At 41.6% G+C, this 22392-nt stretch overlaps 1 protein-coding gene across 1 annotated transcript in view; it reads left to right on the top strand.

The window, feature by feature from the left end:
* The window catches only part of SYTL5 (synaptotagmin like 5), a 133735-nt gene that overhangs the window by 27601 nt on the left and 83742 nt on the right, over positions 1–22392 (top strand). The window contains exon 3 of the mRNA XM_087859445.1: positions 21280–21489. Coding sequence (XP_087715571.1) covers positions 21280–21489 — 210 coding nt within the window. The remainder of the gene's footprint in view (positions 1–21279; positions 21490–22392) is intronic.

The following is a 22392-nucleotide window of genomic DNA, read 5'->3' as shown; positions in this document are numbered from 1 at the left end:
AAGCTGGGCCAAAAGAATGGCAGAGAGTTGTTGCCAACATCCTGATATACTAGAACCTGCCACACTGCTAGGCTTCTTCGATAATCAATATAATCTATTTCCGTGTTATTTATAGCAATTTGAGTCTGATTTTCTGTTACATGCAGCCCAAGGCATCCTATAATTGCTAAGATTCAGAAGTAATCAACATTTGTTGAGAACCCTGTGTAGGCCAAATGCTATGTATTTATTATTGAAATAATAAAGGTGAGCAGAGGGGCACCTGGGTGGCTCAGTTGGTTAAGTGTCTGCTTTCAGCTCAGGTCATAATCTTAGGGTCCTGGATGGGTACCTGGGTGGGTACCTGGACCCAGCTGAGGATGCGCCCGTGGCTACAGCAGCTCTCCTGAAAGCCCAGCACAGCAGGTGCAACAGCCCCCAGCCACTGCCTGAGCCCAAAGCACCTGCTGTTCCTAGGAGCTGAGCTCAACATGGCCTGTGAGGAGTCTTTTCTGGTGCCTGGCCTCTCTGAGGCTCTGCTGTCTCTCTGTTCCTGTCTCTGAGGGGTTGGCCCTCCCAGCTTCACAGGTCACTCCCCCAGTTATACACACACACACACACACACACGCCTGCCCTTGGTGTTTTGGAAACATCCCCCAACATTGCCTGCTTCTCCCTCTCCCTGTCCTCCGCTCACATTCTCACACACTGTCTCTCCAATAAATAAATCTTCAAAAAAAATAAAGGTGAGCAGAAACACAATATTAATGTTTGTTGGATCCAGAATCATAAAGAAGTTTGCAGTTCTGAATCGGGCTTTATCCATGGTGTAGACCAGAGGTCAGTAAACTTTTTCTGTAAAGGGCCAGATAGTAAATATCATAGGCTCTACAGGGGATATGTTCTACCTTACGATTACTTCAGTCTGCATTTGTAGTCTGAAAGCAGCAATAGACAACGTGTAAACAAATGGGTATGGGCAATAAAACTGTATTTACAAAAACAGATGGTGGGCTGGATTTGGCCCAAGGGCTGTAATTTGTTGACCTTTGGTGTTGAAAACAACACCTCGGTGGATTCTAGCCTTGTGAATAGCTGTATACCCCTAAAAGCCTTGATAAGCCACCTTCGTTAAACAGCAGGACATTTAGAGTCCAAGAGGTGAGATGGAGTTGGAGCGGAACCCATCAGCTATCAGAGATAGAACACGGCTTCTGTCTGGGAGGTTAGGTGGTTTCACAGGGTCCTGCCATCTCCAGGAGATAGTCATGCCTCACTTAATCAGTAGAGGCTCGTGCCGGAACAGCATAAATGTGTTTCATTGCCTTTCTAGAAGAACAGTATGATGCATCTGGAGGTGGAGAAAATACCAAGAACTAGCAGAAGGTTCTTCAGAATTGTGAGGGACAGTTTACAAATTCATTTGCCCGATGAGATAAGAACTATTACTATCCCATTTATAGATGGGTAAACTGAAGTACCAAGTTAAATAACTCGTCCAAGTTTGCACAGCTCGTAAGTGGCTGAACGGTAGTTTGTCGCCCCCCGTCTGGCTCCGGGAGCTCACATGCCCCTCTTAGGTCACTTTTAACTTCTGGGGCGATGTATCTGACCCTTCAGGAGGCCAGAAAAAAAAGGGAAGAGTGAACTATGCACTGCTTGCCTCACACTAAAGAACGCATTACTCATTTCACGAATGATCCTCATTTAATCCCCGTGTCGTCTGTGAGGGACGTACTATTCTGACAACTGTGGCAACTGAAACTTCCTAAATGATTTGCCAAGTTGGTCAACATCAGCAGTGAGATTCTCCTGTTCCATGTGGCTTCCCTGTCCTCTATGCTGTGATGTTTATGCCATCAGGGCACCTCTTCAGACCCTGTTGCAAGTCCACCCATAGCCTTCCTCCCAGAGAAATGGAAGAGAACAGAAAACATTCCTGCAGCCTGGTATTTACGGACAGTTGTGACCTATAAGCTGGGTAACGTTATCCAAAGTTGCTGTGACTTTTATGGAAGCATCGCTTTTACACAGTGAAAACTGACACGCGTTCCTTAGGCTGTTCTAGTCTTTCTGCTGACTGAAATCCAAGTGCAAGTGGATTATGTTTTGTTCCATACAGCTGGCTCAGCTGAGATGGGCCACTAAGCAAGCCAGAGCTCAGTGTCATCAAGAGACCCCAGATCCCAGCCTGGAAACTGCCATTCACGTTACAGCTTTGTTTTTATGTGGTTGATTCCATCATTTTAGAACAGGGTAGGGAAGGAAAGAGAAGAATGGAGAAACAGAAGGGGAAAGTGTATTCAAATTGGTTATTTGGAATCCGGCAGATAAGCTAAATGTTCAGTTCAAATGGATTTGAAGTGATTTCAAGAGTTAGACATTCAGCCTGGAAGTTAGGGAGACCAGTAAGGGCCAAGCAATAATATCTTCTTAATATTCTACGGATGTTTGATCTGTGGGGCTGTTTGTTTTTCCAAATCTTATCACTACCACTAAGAACAAAATTAGTTTGACCTTCTGAAAAGCCTAAAGGCTCACTATCCCCGTAAAACACCAGGAGAGCTGTTGGAGTGGACTTCTAGTTTGGTAAACATTTTGTTTCAGTCCTAATGGAATTGCCACAAAGCTGCTTAGTGGATTAACAGAAACTCCCAGCATGAACGTACTGGCTCCCTAATAAAACCTAAACTCTTTTTGAGTCACAGGGAAATGAAAAAAGAAAATCCAGCTCTGCTTTAAACTGAATTTAAAACCTTGGAGGTTTTCCTACCAACGAACTTAAGAATTTCCACATATAAACATATATAGGGAAACCAACTTAAATTTTGGTCCTACTGCTCTTTCCGCCAAGTATTTCTTACTTGGAGGGCTCACCTTGGGAAAGGGCCACAAATACCTGATATTCGGGGGGGCATTTCCAACACTGGATTATCCAAATAAACATACTTGCCAGACCGTATTTTTTTTTTGTTTGAAATAATAGGGTCACTGTAGTCATAAGTAAAATTGTCACCTATGTAGAATATGTGTGTGTTCTCTCTCTCTCTCTCTCATCTTTGACTCCTCTCCAAATTCCCCTTTCAGCACCCCTTTCCCTTCCTGAGTACTGCTCTAGCCAGAATTGGTACAGAGGACATGCCCCCCAGGCAGCAGGGCTTAACTGGCACTCACATCCAGGAAACTACCATTCCTTTTTACTGTAAGTTGAAACAAAGACCTATGAAGCCCATGTTGTTCTTGGGGTAGGATGTAGCGGCTGGGAGGGTGAGTGAAGACAACTCGCCCTCCAAAGGTAGGTCAGTTCTTGAGGGAAATTCTAAGTCAGCAAATACCAACTGTATTCTTGGGAAAATAGGCATTTTATTTCTAAGGAAGTAATACAAGTGAAAACTTCACTAACAAAAATGTCACCTCTAGCATTTTGGATTTCAGGCATATGACCATTTTATGTCAAGAGTTCATATGAATGTTTGTATATTAATAGGAATTAGGGTTTAACTGATTTAAATCTGTAATATTAGGCTGACGTGCATTGACTAATTTTGTTTTCTTTTTTTAAAAGATTTATTTATTTATTTTAGAGAGTGCTTGAGCAGGGGGAGGGGCAGAGGGAGAGAGAGAAGCAGACATCCCGCTGAGCGCACAGACCAATACAGGGCTCAGTCTCAGGACCTTGAGATCAGGACCTGAGCCAAAATTGAGTCGGTCCCTTAACCAACTGAGCCACCTCGGCACCCCACATTTACTAATTTTTTTCCAATCATTATTTCATTGCAGAGAAATTAAATATAACTCATAAACATTCCATGCAAATGTCTAAAATTAATGAAACTTTTATATAGTACAGGATTTTTCGAAGTGTTTAAATTCACTAGGATCTGTAAAGGGCATCAATGTCTACAATATTTTTATGTCATAAATCCCCAATCCAATTAAAGAAATATTTAATATTTTCTTGTACATTTTCATTAGAGAAGTAATATATTCATTATAGAAAATTAGAAAATAAAACATGTAATTTGAACTTTAAAAACTCACCCTCTTCCCAGAGACAATTTCCACTTGTTGAATTTCCTTTCTGTTACTTCTCTGTGTATACACATACTTCTCACATAACTGGAACCATATTATACATATAATTTTTATCCTCTATATTTGCTTAATATTATTTAATGAACATTTGTCATGTCACTAAAAATTCTCTGGAAGCATCATTTTATTGGGTGGATAAGATTTCATAACATGGGCGTGCAATATTTTCAATTTCCATGAACATCCTTATTTGTTAGTCTTCTGTCTTAATTTTTTATTATATTGTAATTCATATTTTGATTTATATTTCTTTTAAATTGAAAAGTTGTTTTCCGGAAATGTGTCAGTTTCCTCTTTACTAAACTATTACATTATACCCCTGCCTCAAAATTGTTGTGGTAAATATTTACTAAGATGATAGTGTTCTATGTTAATTTGCGTTTATATGTTTCTTAATGTTTTTACATGATTGTAAGCAATTTGTATTTCCTCTTGTAAATTTTTTATTCACATTGTCCATTTACTAATGAGTATTAGTGTTGTTTCAGTATAGATTTATATGAATTCTTTTCGTCATATATCTGGGAGACACATTTCTAAGATTCAGCAAAAATTCACTGAGTATTTATATATAAGACAGAATATAGACATGAATTAGTCTCTTATTTAACAGAAGCAAAATTGTATTTTATTGGATTGTGCAAAGTCTGCACTTTCACATTGACTCAAACCAAACTGATATATTATTTGTATAAAATGTAAAGAATTTACATCTTTAACAGACACTATAAACAATTAGTATTTTAAAGCCAGGATTTGCATTCTCCCCTACTTCTGTAATAGTATCCATACTATTTATGGGTGTAGAAATTAGGGTAAGTTCATCTCTGAGTGTCAGAAAACCAAAATAATAGTAACTTAAATAAGAGAGAAGTTTATTTCATTTTTTGTCTCGATGGAATCACGAGGAAAGCAAGCCGGGGTTTGTAATGGTGACCCATGCCCGGGGTCCTTCTAACTCATTGCTCTGCTATCTCCAACATGGGCTAACATCTGTTAAAGTAAAAATAAAAAAGTTATTCTGGTACTTACTAAAATGTAAGGAAGACTTTTTATTAGGTACTGTTGACATACATTTTAAGACCATCACAAAAAAATCAAAAACAAAAGACTATGGCAATAGGGGGAGAGATCCAGGCCAACTCCAAATGCAGCAAAGGCAGCTTGGGATTTATAGCCAGTGAGTAGAGTGAGGGGGTCAATGAATGGAAAAACTCACTGAAGGCAAGCCAGGGTGATATATCAAGGGTAGGGGGATTCTCACTATGCTCCTTTGGCAGGATTCCTGCTAAATCTGGGCTAGGCAAGCTGAAGATAGGGCTCAAGGACAAAGACTAGACAAAGAGAGACCTCAGAGGAGCCTGTCTAAAGTCTGGTCAAGGTGACAATCTTAGTCACAACTCATGGTCCAAGATGGCTGCTCCAGTGCTTGTCATACTGTCCTTATTCCAGTCAGCGAGAGGGGCAAAGGGCAGGAAAAAATGTTCCCTTCCCTTAAGGATATTTCAGAGAAGTTTCACAGATGACCTTGCTTGCATTGCATTGGCGAGAATGTAGTCACGTGACTGTACTTAGCCACAAGGGAGCTTGGATATGTCACTGGGAAATGTTTTCTTTCTTCCAGGTGGCCATGTGACCAACTCACATCTGGGGGTTTTACTGGTATAAAAGACTAGAACGAATATTGGGAAACAGCCAGCAATCTGAAAAAATTGGCATAATTAAGAATTATTAATTAGATTTGCCTACTGAAAGCAATTGTCAGGGGTGAATTTCAGTGAAGCAAACATCATGGTATCTCTTACTGCAATTAAATATAATAAAGTTGGCTTTAGTTAAAAAAAAATAGCACATAAAGAAAACGATAGTTGTATTCATCCTCAATCAATTTCAAAGAAATGGTGACTTGACATCCCTTGTACTATGTACTGCTACTGATAACTAGGAAAACTGTTGGAAGTGGTTTTTTTGTAATCACCTTTAGCTATGAAAATATGAGTTCCCATAAGCACCACCTAAAGAGAGAAAATGGGAAAAATTAAGTACTGACAACTGTCTTTGCTGAGCATATAAATATGTCCTTCCTTGCTGTATTTAAAATAATTTAGTTTACACAAATTCAATTTATAGATATTTTAGAATAAATGTCAGCTCTATGTTTATAAAAATTAACACTTGCATGTGCCTGTATTCAGTAGCAGAAGTAGTTTTCAAGAATTTTTCAAGGGCAGCATGTTCTCTTAAAATTATCTTGTTTTGTATGAATGCCCAGTTTCCTCCCATCAAGATAATCCTCTCAATGTCAGAGCAATAATCTTGAAAAGCACTGTAATTTATCCATGTTTTTTTTTCTTTTTTGCTCTGCTGACTCTATCTCTACCTCTTCTTTTTCTGAATGATTTACCATATTGATAACAGGACTTTCTGCTGGTTTTGATACTCAAGAAAGGTATCCTTTGGATTTCAGATTAGCAAAACACATTCTTGTTCCTCATTGGGCCAGCAAATTGTGAAAATAGTTATTAATAGTTATTCCAAGGTATTCCCAGAATTGGTTTGCTTATTACCTATGAGATCAGTTTCTGCTATGATTTTCAGCTTATAGTTAATAAGCAGTCGTTCATCTGTTTCCATGGCTTTGTGAGATCTGCTATATTCCTATAAGCTGAATGTTTTATTACCAGGAAGTGCTTGGTGTCATCTGCAGACACAAAGAGTCCACAATGCCCTCTATCCTTGTGACAATTTCCAAACACATTAAATCGGCACAATTCACAAGATTTCTTTGTCTAGACAAATGTTTCGATCCTATTCTTCATTACTTTCTCTGAAGTAGCTTTCTATCTAGACCGAACTTCTCCCCAATTCTCAGATGGTCTTGATTCTTTTTAATTGTCTTTGATTTGAAAGCTAATCAAAATTCTATAAAGTTTATTAGGACCAGAGGGATGTGTGTTGAAGAACAGCCCCACTGGGGAGTGTTTGACTTTGTCTAAGAGGCTACTTGGACAGATGGCTTTGGGTGGGAGAAGTCAGACAGACAGAAGCAACCCTTCATGTTTACTGAGGTTTAACTTTGAGTGTGCTTAGCATGGCTTTGCACAACTAGGAAAGAAATAGCAGTTGTTGGTAAGTGCAGTGTCCTTTCTGAGCAAAAATATGTTAACAGAATAAGAATCAGGAGGAATCTCGGGGAAGAGTGCGAATTTTGAAATCTAAAATGCTGGACCTGAATCCTGATGGCAACACTTACTAACCCTGTGACCCACAGCAAGTTTCCTACCCGAGATTCCATTTTCTTATTTCTGAAATGGGAATCATAACGTCTTTCTCATACGATGCTGCCAATACTTAATGACATGGCATGTAAAACGGAGTGCCTGTGGTTATCATGGCTGTGTTGTGCTGTTTAGGTTTCAAAAATAGGTTCTGCACACAGAAGCTTCAAAAGGAAAAAAGTATTTTTATAATCAGTACAGAAAGGAAATCTGATCACCCCTGGATTTTCGTTAGGCAGGTATGAGCTAGGCCCAGCCCAGCGTTGATGGCATTGCCTCTGGATGCAAATGAAAGAAGGAAATGCTAGGAGCTTTGCAGCCCTTGGCATCAGGCTGCTGTGACATTATTTTGCCTGTGTATATTATTTCAGTAATTTTTGTCTCGTTTCTGGTTTAACAATACTTTTCATCAGTCACTGTGGTTTTGCTCTCTTAGAAGAATATCAAGCTCCATTTCTCAAGAAGGATTTAGCGTGCAGGCCTTGCAGCAGAAGCTGAAGCAGAATCTGATAGCAACATTTTTTTAAAGATTTTATTTATTTATTTGTCAGAGCAGGGGGGAACGGCAGGTGGATGGAGGAGGGGTTCCTCACTGAGCAAGGAGCCCAATGCAGGACTTGATCCCAGGACCCTGGGATCATGACTTGAGCCGTAGGCAGATGCTTAATCGACTGAGCCACCCAGGCGTCCCAATAGCAACATTTTTGTGAGTGGACAATACTGAAAAGACCTGATATTTACTGAGTCCTTATTATATTCGTTGTAAAATAGTTTTGGCTGTGGGTGACAGAGAGACGTTATAATAACAGCTTAAATAAGATTGAAATATATTGCTCTTTAATAGAAAAGCTTGGGTTGGTTGGCAGCTTTGTGATAATGTTCTGGTGGCTCCATTGTAGTATGGGTCTGGGCACCTTGTCTTTTTTGTTGTTTCACCACCTTGACCATTTAGCTCGTAATTCAAGATGGCTCACTCCTCTGTTCTCATTCCAGCCTCTGGGAGGCAAGAGGAGTTCAAGGGAAAGGAATAGCCCTTTTCCATTAGGGTCCTGACCTAGAGGTTGCCTGTATCATTTCTGATCACATCCCATCAGCCAACATTTAGTCTCATGACAAAACCTAACTACAAGGGATACTGGGAAATGTAGTCTTTATTCTGAGTGGCCACGAGCCTAGTTAGACATGCCACTAATATAGAAGAGGGGAACAGCTTTGGAGAGACACCTACCAGAATTCCCTATTTCATAATTATGACATGTCAAGCTGGGCTTAACACTTTACTCGATGTTCACAGCATTATCTTTCGTAGTGCTCACAACAACCTTATAAGGATACAACTATTATGATTCTATTTTACAGGAGCATTTTGAGGCACTGAGAGGTTAAGTAATTTTCTTAAAGTCTCAGATATAAAAAGCGTCAAGGCCAGCATTTGAACCCAGGCAGTCTGCCTTCTTGGGTTCAGCGCTATGCTCTGGGCCCCAGTAGAGTCCTTGCTTGTTTGTTATATCTCTTGGGCCTTGATGTGCTCTGCTAGATGAGACTGGGAACTGTTGAAGGCATCAAGGAATCAAAGATGCTTTGTGAATTGTTATTTATAGCTTCCTCTTCCGGGCAGCTAATTGCTTCCATTCCAAAATTCCTATCTTCTTTGGTGCAAAATAATGTTCAGTACAATTGAGTCTAGACAGGGTAACAAAAGAAAATAATGCCACACAAATGTGACAGGAATTTTAATGAAAGCAATTCCTGATTTGAAAGGAGTATGTCTATGCAGAGATAAAGCAGGCAGTCTTTGTAATGCATTGAACATTTCTGATGATGGGATGGAAAAAAATGAATTCAGCGTATCACCAGGATATAGCAGTGAAAAGATTCTATCATTTAACTACAGCTGAGATAGTTTATCTCTTCGGTCTTTTATTTTTTTTTTTTTTTTTTATTAATAATGATTTTTTATTATATTATGTTAGTCACCATACAGTACATCCCCGGTTTTCGATGTAAGGCTCGATGATTCATTAGTTGTGTATAACACCCAGTGCACCATGCAATATGTGCCCTCCTTACTACCCATCACCGGTCTATCCCATTCCCCCACCCCCCTCCCCTCTGTAGCCCTCAGTTTGTTTCTCATAGTCCATAGTCTCTCATGTTTCATTCCCCCTTCTGATTACCCCCCCTTTCTTTATCCCTTTCTTCCCCTACTGATCATTCTAGTTCTTATGTTCCATAGATGAGAGAAATCATATGATAGTTGTCTTTCTCTGCTTGACTTATTTCACTAAGCATTATCTCCTCCAGTGCTGTCCATGTTGTAGCAAATGTTGAGAACTCATTCTTTCTGATTGCTGAGTAATATTCCATTGTATATATGGACCACAACTTCTTAATCCAGTCATCTGTTGCAGGGCATCTCGGCTCCTTCCACGATTTAGCTATTGTGGACATTGCTGCTATGAACATTGGGGTGCATATGGCCCTTCTCTTCACTACGTCTGTATCTTTGGGGTAAACACCCAGTAGTGCAATGGCTGGATCATAGGGTAGCTCAATTTTTAACTTTTTAAGGGACCTCCACACGGTCTTCCAGAGTGGCTGTACCAACTTGCATTCCCACCAACAATGTAGGAGGGACCCCCTTTCTCCACATCCTCTCCAACAATTGTTGTTTCTTGCCTTGTCTATTTTTGCCATTCTAACTGGCGTAAGGTGGTATCTCAGTGTGGTTTTGATTTGAATTTCCTTGATGGCTAATGATTTTGAACATTTTTTCATGTGTCTGTTAGCCATTTGTATGTCTTCATTGGAAAAGTGTCTGTTCATATCTTCTGCCCATTTTTTGATTTGTTTATTTGTTTCTCGTGTATTGAGTTTGAGAAGTTCTTTGTAGATCTTGGATACCAGTCCTTTATCTGTAGTGTCATTTGCAAATATATTCTCCCATTCCGTGGGCTGCCTCTTAGTTTTTCTGACTGTTTCCTTGGATGTGCAGAAACTTTTAATCTTGATGAAGTCCCATAAATTCATTTTATCTTTTGTTTCTCTTGCCTTTGGGGATGTGTCATGAAAAAGGTTGCTTTGGCCGATGTCGTAGAGGTTGCTGCCTATGTTCTCCTCTAGAATTTTGATGGATTCCTGTCTCACATCGAGGTCTTTCATCCATTTGGAGTTTATTTTTGTGTATGGTGTGAGATAGTGATCAAGTTTCATTCTTTTGCATGTAGCTGTCCAATTTTCCCAGCACCATTTATTGAAGAGACTGTCTTTTTCCCACCGGATGTTTTTTCCTGCTTTATCAAATATTAGTTGCCCAAAGAGCTGAGGGTCCATTTCTGGGCTCTCTATTCTGTTCCATTGGTCTATGTGTCTGTTTTTGTGCCAGTACCATGCTGTCTTTGTGATCACAGCTTTGTAGTACAGCTCGAAATCCGGCATTGTGATGCCTCCAGCTTTGTTTTTCCTTTTCAACAGTTCCTTGGAGATTCGGGGTCTTTTCTGGTTCCATACAAATTTAAGGACTATTTGTTCCAGTTCTTTGAAAAACGTTCTCGGTATTTTGATCGGGATAGCATTGAAAGTGTAGATTGCTCTGGGTAGCATGGACATTTTAACTATGTTAATTCTTCCGATCCATGAGCATGGAATATCTTTCCATCTTTTTATGTCTTCCTCAATGTCTTTTAAGAGTGATTTATAGTTTCTAGAATAAAGGTCCTTTACGTCTCTGGTTAAGTTAATTCCAAGGTAACGTATGGTTTTTGGTGCTATTGTAAATGGGATGGATTCCCTGATTTCTCTTTCTTCGTTCTCGTTATTCGTGTACAGAAATGCGACTGATTTCTGAGCATTGATTTTGTATCCCGCCACATTACTGAATTGCTCTATAACTTCTAATAGTTTGGGAGTGGCTTCTTTTGGGTTTTCCATATAGAGTATCATGTCGTCTGCGAAGAGAGACATTTTGACTTCTTCTTTGCCGATTTGAATACCTTTGATCCCTTTTTGTTGTCTGATTGCTGTTGCAAGGACTTCTAGTACTATGTTGAATAATAGTGGCGAGAGTGGGCATCCTTGTCGTGTTCCTGATCTTAAGGGAAAGGCTTCCAGCTTTTCCCCATTGAGAATAATATTTGCAGTAGGCTTTTCATAGATGGCTTTTATGAGATTGAGAAATGTACCTTCTATTCCTACACTCTGAAGGGTTTTAATCAGGAAAGGATGCTGTATTTTGTCAAATGCTTTTTCGGCATCGATTGAGAGGATCATATGGTTCTTGAGTCTTTTCTTGTTGATATGATGTATCACGCTGATTGATTTGCGAATATTGAACCACGCTTGCATCCCAGGTATGAATCCCACTTGATCGTGGTGGATAATCCTTTTAATGAACTGTTGGATTCTATTAGCAAGTATCTTGTTGAGGATTTTGGCGTCCATATTCATTAGGGAAATCGGTCTGTAATTCTCCTTTTTGAGGGGGTCTTTGCCTGGTTTGGGGATCAAGGTAATATTGGCCTCATAGAATGAGTTTGGTAGCTTTCCTTCTGTTTCTATTTTTTGAAATAGCTTTAGGAGAATAGGTATTATTTCTTCTTTGAATGTTTGGTAGAATTCCCCAGGAAAACCGTCCGGGCCTGGAGTTTTGTTATTTGGAAGGTTGTTTATCACTGACTCAATTTCTTCATAATTAATTGGCCTGTTTAAGAAATCAATTTCTTCCTTTTTCAATCTTGGTAGTTTATAGGTTTCCAGGAAGGATTCCATCTCTTCCAGATTGCTTAGTTTATTGGCATATAGCTGTTGATAAAAATTTCTAATAATCCTTCCAATTTCAATGGTGTTCGTCGTGACCTCTCCTTTTTCATTCATAATTTTAATAATCTGGGTCCTTTCTCTTTTCTTTTGGATAAGTCTTGCCAGTGGTCTGTCAATTTTATTGATTCTCTCCAAGAACCAGCTTCTAGTCCTGTTGATCTGCTCTACTGTACTTCTGGTTTCTGCTTGATTGATTTCAGCTTTAATTTTGGTCAACTGCTTCCTTGTGCGTGGATTAGGCCTGTCCCTCTGTTGCTGTTCCAGCTTCTTGAGGTGAGAATATAAAAACTGCATTTTAGATTTTTCTATTCTTTTGAGTGAGGCTTGGATGGCTATGTATTTCCCCCTTAGGACTGCCTTTGCAGTATCCCATAGGTTTTGGACTGTTGTATTTTCATTCTCATTGGTCTCCATAAATTGTTTAATTTGATTTTTGATTTCCTGGTTTATCGAGTCATTCCTGAGCAGGATGGTTCTTAGTCTCCAAGTGTTTGAGTTTCTTCCAAATTTTTCCTTGTGGTTGAGTTCCAATTTCAGAGCGTTGTGGTCTGAGAATATGCAGGGGATAATTTCAATCTTTTGGTATCGGCTGAGACCTGTTTTGTGTCCCAGAACATGGTCTATTCTTGAAAATGTTCCATGGGCATTAGAATAGAATGAGTATTCTTTGGTTCTGGGGTGCAGTGTTCTATATATATCTAAGAGGTCCAACTCGTCGAGTATGGCATTCAAAGCCTTTGATTCTTTGCTTAGTTTTTGCCAGGGTGTTCTGTCTATTTCTGAGAGTGGAGTGTTGAGGTCCCCTACTATTAATGTATTTTTATCTATATGTCTCTTTATTCTGGTTAAGAGTTGGCTTGTGTATCTTGCTGCTCCCCTGTTGGGGGCATATATATTTATAATTGTCATATCCACTTGTTGAATACTTCCTTTAAGAATAATATAGTGCCCTTCTGCATCTCTAACTATAGTCTGTAGTTTAAAATCCAATTTATCTGATATGAGAATTGCTACCCCAGCTTTCTTTTGAGGTCCATTTGCGTGAAAGATGGTACTCCATCCCCTTACTCTCAGTCTGAATGCATCTTTGGGTTCGAAATGAGTCTCTTGTAGACAGCAAATGGATGGGTCATTTCTTTTTATCCAATCTGCAACCCTGTGGCGTTTGAAACCAGAATTTAAACCATTAATGTTCAGGCTGAGTACTGAGAGATATGCTTTTAATTCTGCCATGTTGTCAGTAAAGTCTTTGTTTGTATTGGCTGTGACTTTCTGTTTTGTATCACTCTTGGGGCCTTTTTACTTTTATAGAACCCCCCGTAATACCTCCTGTAGGGCTGGTTTCGTGGTTACGAAATTGGCTAGTGACTGTCGATTCTGAAATGTCTTTATTTCTCCATCAATTCTGAATGATAGCCTTGCTGGATAAAGGATCCTTGGCTGCATGTTTTTCTCTGAAAGAGCTTTAAAAATGCTCCCCCAACCCTTTCTCTCATTCCAGGTCTGTGTAGACAGGTCTGATGTAATTCTGATGCCTTTGCCTTGGTACGTGAGAAATTTCTTTGCCCTGGCCGCTTTCAATACTGTTTCCTTGGATCTCATATTTGCGAATTGCACTATGACGTGACGTGGTGTAGGTCTGTCATGGTTGAGCTTGGGAGGGGTCCTCTCTGCCTCTTGGACACGAATTTTTGTTTCCCTTGCTAGATTAGGGAAGTTTTCAGCTACAATTTGTTCAAATATCTCTTCTAGACCTCTGTTTTTCTCCACCCCCTCGGGGATGCCGATGATTCTAACATTGGATCGTTTCGTTGAGTCAGTAATCTCCCGTAGCCAACATTCGTGGGCGTGGATTTTTTTAAGACCATCTTCTATTTTTATTTTTTCCTCTATTAACCCATCCTCCAATTCACTAACCCTTTCCTCCGCTTCCGTGACCCTGGCCGTCAGAGCCTCTAGTTTTGCCTGCATTTGGCTCATAGAATTTTTAATTTCTGTCAAATTCGCTCTCATTTCTGCCCTTAGGGATTGTATATTCTCAGTAATATTTTCCTGAATACTTTTTTCAAGTCTACTCATTATCTTGACCATTGTTACTCTGAATTCCATTTCTGATAATTTGGTTACATCCATATCCGTTACTTCTGTGGCAGAGGCCACTGATTCACTGTCTTTTCTTTGCTGGGGGGGGCTTCTCCTTCTTGTCATTCTGATGAAGAGAGGTTGCGGGCTTTCCAGAGCCCAAAATTATTGACTGGGTCCCAGGCCGTGCCCCTTGTTTTATAGGGATCTTAGAGATGTGGGCTTCTTCTTTAAAGATTTTATTTATTTACTTATCTGAGAGAGGGAGACAGACAGTCAGCAAGAACGAAACAGAAGCAGGGGAGTGAGAGAGGAAGAAGCAGGCTCCCAGCGGAGGAGCCCGATGAGGGACTCCTTTCCGGAACGCCGGGATCACGCCCTAAGCCGGAGACAGGAGCTCAATGACTGCGCCACCCAGGCGCCTCCGGTTGTGGGCTTCTTGATTTTTCAGCCTGCCTTCTGTGTTCTGGGGGAGGGGCCTGCCGCGCCGATACTCAGGCAGCCCTGTTTGGGTAGAGTCTCCGTGTCCCCTGCGAGGGAGGATGGGGATGGGCACTCTCTGAGCCGGTATTTCCAGGCTTTTGTTCTCTGGCGGCTTTCCCTGGCGGCCGGCTATGCCTCTTCTGAGGGTCAGATCAGCAGAGGCTGCATTGTCACAGAACAGAGGGATTGCGGCCCGTTCTCCACTGATGTTCTGGCCACTTTAACTCTGTTACTGTTGGTGCTGCTCAACCCTGCAGCGTCCCGGGATGTGCGCACCAACTCGGCGACCCTGCCCTCACTTCCAGGGCCGGCGCGTCTCTGTCCTTTGTGTTTCTAATGCCGCCAGCCACCGGCTGCGTCTCTGTCCTTTGTGTTTCTAATGCCTCCAGCCACCGGCCGCCCCGCGCGCTCCCGGGTCTCCCGGTCTCAGTCTATGCCCGGTGAGCACACCTCGATTCCGGAGTTTTGTGAGAAGCCTGGTGGCGCGCGCACCCGGTTCAGGGTCTCAGTCTGCTGTTTCGCGGGTGCCGACCGCGAGTCCGCCCGCTCCCCCGTGCAGGTGGCCCGCCAGCCGCCAGCCGCCCCGCGCGCGCTCCGGGAGTTCCCGGTCTCAGTCTGGATCCCGTGAGCACACCGGGATTCCGGTGTTCCGGGAGATGCCTGGTGGCGCGCGCGCGTTCACGGCTCACCGGTCTCAGTCCGCTCTCTCGCGGGTGCCCTCTGTGTGTCCCCCGCTCCCCCGTGCAGGTGGCTGCCGCTTCCCGGCGCCCAAACGCGGCGGCTCCCTCCCCCTTCCGTTTATCTTCCGATATCCGTGCACGGTTTACAGCTCCCCTCTTCGTACCTCAATACTCAGCGCTGGAGATGTTCATTTGTAGAGATCCAGATGCATCATCCTGCGTCTCAGGCTGATTCCGTGGTTATATAGGCTGGTCTGGTACCTATCCAGCTCGACTCAGGGGACCGGCTGAAAAAGGGGTCCCCTATTCCTCCGCCATCTTAACTCCCCAGTCCTCTTCGGTCTTTTAGATTCCAATTACATATGGGTCATCAATTTGCATGTTAATATCAGCACATCTTTGTAGCAACAAGGAAATCTAAGGAATAAACTGATATTTTAAAATGCAAGAGCAACCTGAGTTCATCTCAAATAAAGAATTGATGTTAGCTGGCATTAAATGTCTTCAACTTTTTTTATTTTTATTTTTCATCAGTTTTTAACAGTTGATTTGGGGCCATATTTATCTCTACTACACTTTTCTATCCACCTCCCATACTCTTTGCTTCTCTCCACACTAGAACAAATAGAGTAATTGGTTAGATTTTGTATATTGGCAAGAATCAAAATGGTTTTTCATTCTGAACAACAGTGTAGAAATAAAGTTAAGGAAGACAGAGAAAGTTCTGGAAGTCCTTAACAAGTAATTGAGAACATTCTGTAGTTTTCTCAGGCTTGGATTACTTTTTCAGAGTGTGTTTGATCTCAGTTTTAGCCAATTTTAATTTGACTTTATTTTCAACAGACCCAACATTGTACATTTTTCTCTTCTCACTCTCCTTTTAAGATTGATGACTTCATATTGTAAAGGCCATTATAATTTACAGAACACCCTACCATACTTTATTGCCTCTGACTCCTATAAACACCCTCGGAGGAAGATATAAAAGGAATATTTATTTAGAAGTTGAAGTAACTGAGATCCAGAGAGGTTAACTCGAATGCCGAGTGCCAGCTAGTTAACGGCATGGCTGAGTTTTCCTTCCTTCCCTTCGCTCTTTATCTCTTTTTTTTTTTTCCTTCCTTCCCTCCCTCTTCCTCTTCCTCTTCCTCTGGCACTTGCTAGCTTGTGCTTATGCTTTCTTTTATTCATTCAATCAAACGATATCAGTTATGTTCCAGGCACTAGGTTATGTGCTGTAACATGCATAGCTAAACACAGATATAGTCTTGCCCTCATGGAGATTACAGAGAAATTAGCAAGACAAACATTAAACCAGTAGAAACAGCCAAATAAATGTACAATTAAAAATTACAGTAAGTAAAAAAAAATTACAGTAAGTGCTCTAAGGAAAAAGAACACAGTTCTGGGAGTGAGAATAAAGTGGGTATTTGCTGTAGATTTGGTGGTCAGAGAAAGCTTCCCTGGGGAAGCAGCAGTAAAACCAAAATAAAAAGGACATAGGGAAGTCAGACGAAGAAGCAGCCAGATGAAGAACTAGGCTCGACTTAGCAGTCAGACGGGCTAAGTGATGCTACAATAACAGCCCCAAACTCTTAGCACCTTAAAACCATGAAGGTTTGTTTCTCGTCCGTGCTGCGTGTCTGTTAACAAAATGGCCGAGGACTCTCTTTCACAGCTTCCTCAGACCAGGCTCAGACTCACAGAGCAGACACTATTTCGGACACTGCCACTCTCCATGCAAACGAGGGTACGTGGTAAGCCACGCACTCGCTCTTAAAGCTTTTATGTGGGACCACATCCTGCATTTCAAGGACAAATGCTAGTCACAGGACCACGTTTAATGTCAAGAGGACAGGGCTGTGTGATCTGACTCGTTCCACTTTCCCAGCCTCCTTTGCAGTTGGTGGTGGTGCTAGGACACTGTCTGATCAGGAGAACCTAAGGAGAATCTGATGGAGGGGGTGTGGAATTCCAAGTCAATTTTCGTTTTTCTGTTAAGAGACGGGTACAGCTGACACAGCTTGCCCCTTCCTCCTGTCTTAAACACGGGTGCCATTCCGGAGCTGGCTGGTCATTTGCATAAGAATGATAAGCCACACCTTGAAGATAGGGGACCTTCAGGATGAAAGGATCCTGAGTCCCTTAGTGGTCTGATTTGCCTCTGAACTAATGCAAGAACTGCCTAATTCTGGATTTCTAGTTATGTGGGCTAACAACTGAAGCCTGTGTTTAAGCCTGTTACTTGGAACCGGAAGCATTTCTTTCTTTCTTTTTTTTTTTTTTTTTTAAGATTTTATTTATCTGACAGAGACAGCCAGTGAGAGAGGGAACACAAGGAGGGGGAGTGGGAGAGGAAGAAGCAGGCTCCCAGAGGAGGAGCCTGATGTGGGGCTTGATCCCAGAACGCCCAGGATCACGCCCTGACCTGAAGGCAGACGCTTAACGACTGAGCCACTCAGGCGCCCCAACCAGAAGCATTTCTATGTGGGTGTGGGAGATGAACAGATACCATGCTTAAAGCCCAGAAAGTCACCTTCCTCAGATACCTTTCTCAGACTGGGTCAGCCAATGCAGGATCCAAATAAGGCCTACTTTGCTTTGTTGGTGCTGGATAGTAAAGCAGAGGGAAAAGACCTCTCCCACCCTATTCCTCTCTCTGAGCTCCCAATACTCCTTTTCTCCTTGATACCAATTCTCCCTTGCATACTTTCTTTTCCTAGTTCCAATTACCCTCCCTTTAACCTTTCTCCTCTTGAGTGTCTGAAAATGGCTATGTCCATTTCATGTAAATTATCCTAGGCATGATTAAATTAGGTCAGTTTCTAAGAACAATCTGAAAAACCAGGCTGTTTAGTATTTTGTGCCAGCCTGTGGAATTCTTCCCATCCTTTCCCACCGTCTCAGAGATAGCTCCCAATATGTGGGACAACTGGCACCAGTTGCCTTAAAAATGTCCTGACTAGTGTGTTGGGACCTTTAAATTCTTGCTTCCTTGTACCCTGATGTACAGGGGGCCCCAAGTCTTTTCAGACTCTAGAACTGAACTAGGTGAAACACGATTGCTAAATAGAGTCCTGTCAGTGGAGCACAGAGAAAGATGCAATGAAAATGTTTCATTTTCGGGCACCTGGGTGGTTCAGTCGGTTAAGCCTCTGCCTTCAGCTCGGGTCATGATCCCAGGGGCCTGGGGTGGAGTCCTGCGTGACGTTCCCTGCTCTGTAGGGAGTCTGTTTTTCCCTCTCCATCTCCCTCTGCTCCTCCCTGCCACTTGTGTGTGCTCTCTCTCTAAGTAAATAAAATCTAAAAAAAGAAGAAAATGTTTCTGTATATGGCCATAATTTTTCCAAGTGGTCTCACCCACTCTAAGGAACTACTAAGTGATTAAGGAACTGGTAAGTAAAAGTGATCCAGGCATCTGCTCATGGAATTTTTTTCCAGAAGAAAATTTGCCTCTGGAATGTCCTGGAATACCCCTATTTTCTCCATTTATTACTCTTTAGCCCAGCAGCCTATTCAGATAGGACTGCTATTTATGATTGCTATCTTTGTTCTACCCATTTTAATTACCTGTTTTTTTGCCATTGTTGGGTGCATTGTTGTAGATTTCGAATAAGCAATGTTTTATGTCTCGTGCCCTGAGGTGTTCAAACATCTGTTGTGATTCTCCAGATAATAAGTGTGGTTTTCAAATGAGAGCTCATTCTGTTATTTTAAAGCTTGTAGCTTCTGCAAGTTTTCAAAAGTAAATTGTGTGGAGCTTTTCTTACATTCAATTTCATAAGCCAGTTCATGAAAAAAAGGACATAAGGGTACTTTGTAAACTCTAAATCAGGGATTAGGAAAACTTGTTGTGGGTTCTTGTTTGTGTTCTGGTGAGTAAGAATGAGGTCTTAAGAGCATTCTCTATCCGCCTGTTGTAGCACATGAATCATCTTGCGTGGTTTGTCCTCTTCTTGACTAACATTGAGAATAATGCGAATTTCTTAGCAGATACCCTGTTTTGACTCATTCTTGTCTCTGAATACCAGAATGCCTGGCACAGGATAGACACTCAAGAAATGTTCATTGGATGAATGGAGGAGACAATTGATCAAAGGTTTTAGAAACTTTACTCCTCCCTTTTTAAATTCCCCATTTAGAAAGCTCTCATTAGGCTAGGAATTAAAAGACCTCGTTTCTGGTTTTATGTATACTGCTCTCTATCTTTAATGTGAATGATGTAATACTTCACAAGTTGGTTTGAAGACCCCAAAGAGATAATAGTTTATGATATTTAAGTACCTTGTAGTCTAGCACAGAGTTGGGTCATGAGCAGTATATTCAAGAAACTAAAGTCATCATTCCTGCTTTTGGAGAGATGCTAGTCTAGTCTGGTATAACAAGGCTCAGTACCACAAATGTAAAAGGAAATGGTATGAGATGTGTGAAATGATTCTGGGATGTTTGTTTTTTCTGAAACATAGAAATGTTGTGTTCAAGAAGGGACTAGAGGGGCACCTGGGTGGCTTAGTTGGTTAAGCGTCCGACTCGATTTTGGCTTAGGTCATGAGATTGAGCCCCACTTTGGGCTCTGCACTCAGCAGGGAGTCTGCTGGAGATTCTCTTCCTCTCTCTCTGCCCTCCCTCCCCCACTTATGTGCTCTCTTTCTCTCTCTCTCTCTCTCAAAAAAAATAAATCTTAGAGAGAGAGAGAGAGAGAAGGGACTGGAGATCGATAGCATAAAGAAACAGCATGTCTCTGAAACTTTTAAGTAGAGACGAACCTATCTTTTGGAGTAGTATTTTCCAAATTTGGCAGTATATTAGAATAAATAGTCACACTTTAAAAAAAATGCCATCAGAGTCTGGCAGGGAGAAGGGTGAGACTCGAGAATCACTATTTTTTAAAATCTTCCCAGGTGATTCCAGCAGATAGACAAATTTGAGCCCAGATGTTCTGAAGCTATGCTTCTCAAACTCTGATGCCCTGGAGATTTTGTGAATGTGCAGAATCTGATCCAGGTCTAAGGTGGGGCCTGAGATTCTGCATTCAATCCCAATAAGTTCCCAGATGACGCTGTCACATCGCTTTGAAGAGCTCGTTTCTAATGTGTATATCTAAAAAAATTATATGTCAGGTAGCGAAAGAAGGGACATGGAACTAGCATTTATTTAATATATGCCGGGCACCATGCTGGTACCTTTACACAGATCATCTTGTTTAATCTTAAAAACAATCACATAAGAACATCATTACCCCCATTGTAGAGAGCAAGAGACCAGAGTGTAGTGGGTGAATCATTGCCAGGCTGCACAGCTAATTCATGATGGAACCTAGATTCAAACCGAGGTATATCTGACAGCAAAACCCAGAGGTTGGTGGAAGTTGTTAGAAAACCTCAAATGCTAAGCAGAAGTGTTGAGATCTGAAATGGTGGGATCTGTCCTTGTAGAAAACTCTTTATCGGATGACTTCAGGGAAGTATCACCGTTGCCAAGTTTGATTTCACACTCTTGCTTCACGTGGTATATCTAGACAGGTAAGGAAGATGGTATTGTGTGAGCTGCCAGGTGGGTTGTGCTCCCAGGTTAGGGTGTTGAAGATCTGCTCGGAGAGGTTAGCGGAGAATAGCAATATGTACTATTAGCAAACTCATTGCACTAGTGGAGGATGTTAAAAATCATATGTAAACCACAAACGCTATGTGTTTCAAGTACTGATATCAAAGGATTGTTGACTCGAGAGAGAGAAATTGTGTTTTCTGAAAGTATCTGCCTCTGACTACTTGATTCTTGCAAATGAAAATACTCCTTCCATGAAGAGAGCGCCACTCCTGTTTTCTTTTTTTTTTAAGTGATTTTCCCTCCCTCTCTCCTTCCAGGAAGCTGAAAAATGAACTCTTAGAAGCAAAGCGTAGAAGTGGGAAGACTCAGCAACAAACCGGCAGAGTCTGTGCTCACTGCCAGAGAAACCTGGGCTTACTGTTCGACCGAGGAGACCCGTGCCGGGCCTGCTCCCTGCGAGTGTGCAGCGAGTGTCGCGTCTCGGGCCTCGATGGCAGCTGGAAGTGCACCATCTGTGCCAAAGTCGCGTGAGTTTCTTTCCTTGCTGTGGAAAGCCAGATCCGATGACCCAAGGGCTTGGTGTGGGGAAAGGAAAAGAAGAAAGGAGTATTTTAAAATTTAGGGATAGAGAGTAGAATTAAAATCTAGCCCAACCCAGGCTCAGCAATGCCTTTGTAGAATTCTGAGCGGGGGGAGCAGTGAGCATGAGTGAGCGACCACGAGCAAAATAGAGAGAATGGTATTTTTAGTTTTAAAAACTATAAAACAGTAAAATTGGAAGCTTCACAGAATGCGGTCTCCTACATTTGAAACCCACCCACAAGCTTTCTTCACTTCTAGCCCCACCTGACTCCACATGTCTTCTCAGAGGCAGAGGCAACTCCCTAAGGAGTTTGGGGGTGTTTGGGGTCACTGGCAAGATGAGAATGTAATAGCCAGCCTGCTCTCCCTGGCAGCTGAGGGGCAAAGCTTTTTCTGCATCTGTTGAAATGATCATATGGTTTGTATCCTTTCTCTTATTGATGTGATGTATCCCGTTGATTGATTTGTGAATATTGAACCACCCTTGCATCCCAGGGATAAATCCCAGTTGGTTATGGTGAAAGATTTCTTTAATGTATTGTTGGATTCAGTTTGCCGGTATTTTTTTGGAGGATTTTTGCATCTATGCTCATCAGATATATTAGTGTGTAGTGTTCTCACTCTTTTAGTATCTTTATCTTGTTTTGGAATCAAGGTAAAGCTGGCGTCATGGGATGAATTTGGAAGGTTTCCTTCTTCTACTATTTTTTGAGTACTTTGAGAAGAATAGGTATTAACTCTCCTTAATCATCGGTGAAGCCATCTGGTCCTGGACTCTTGCTTATTGGGAGTTTTTTGATTACTCATTCAATAACAATTGCTGATAATCTGTTCAAATTTTTTATTTC

Source organism: Ursus americanus, chromosome X (assembly GCF_024610735.1).
Source record: "Ursus americanus isolate L20-20 chromosome X, mUrsAme1.1.p, whole genome shotgun sequence".
In the NCBI taxonomy this organism is placed as follows: Eukaryota; Metazoa; Chordata; class Mammalia; order Carnivora; family Ursidae; genus Ursus; species Ursus americanus.
Note: the sequence above shows the minus strand (reverse complement) of the source record. Positions and strands in the feature narration are given on the sequence as shown.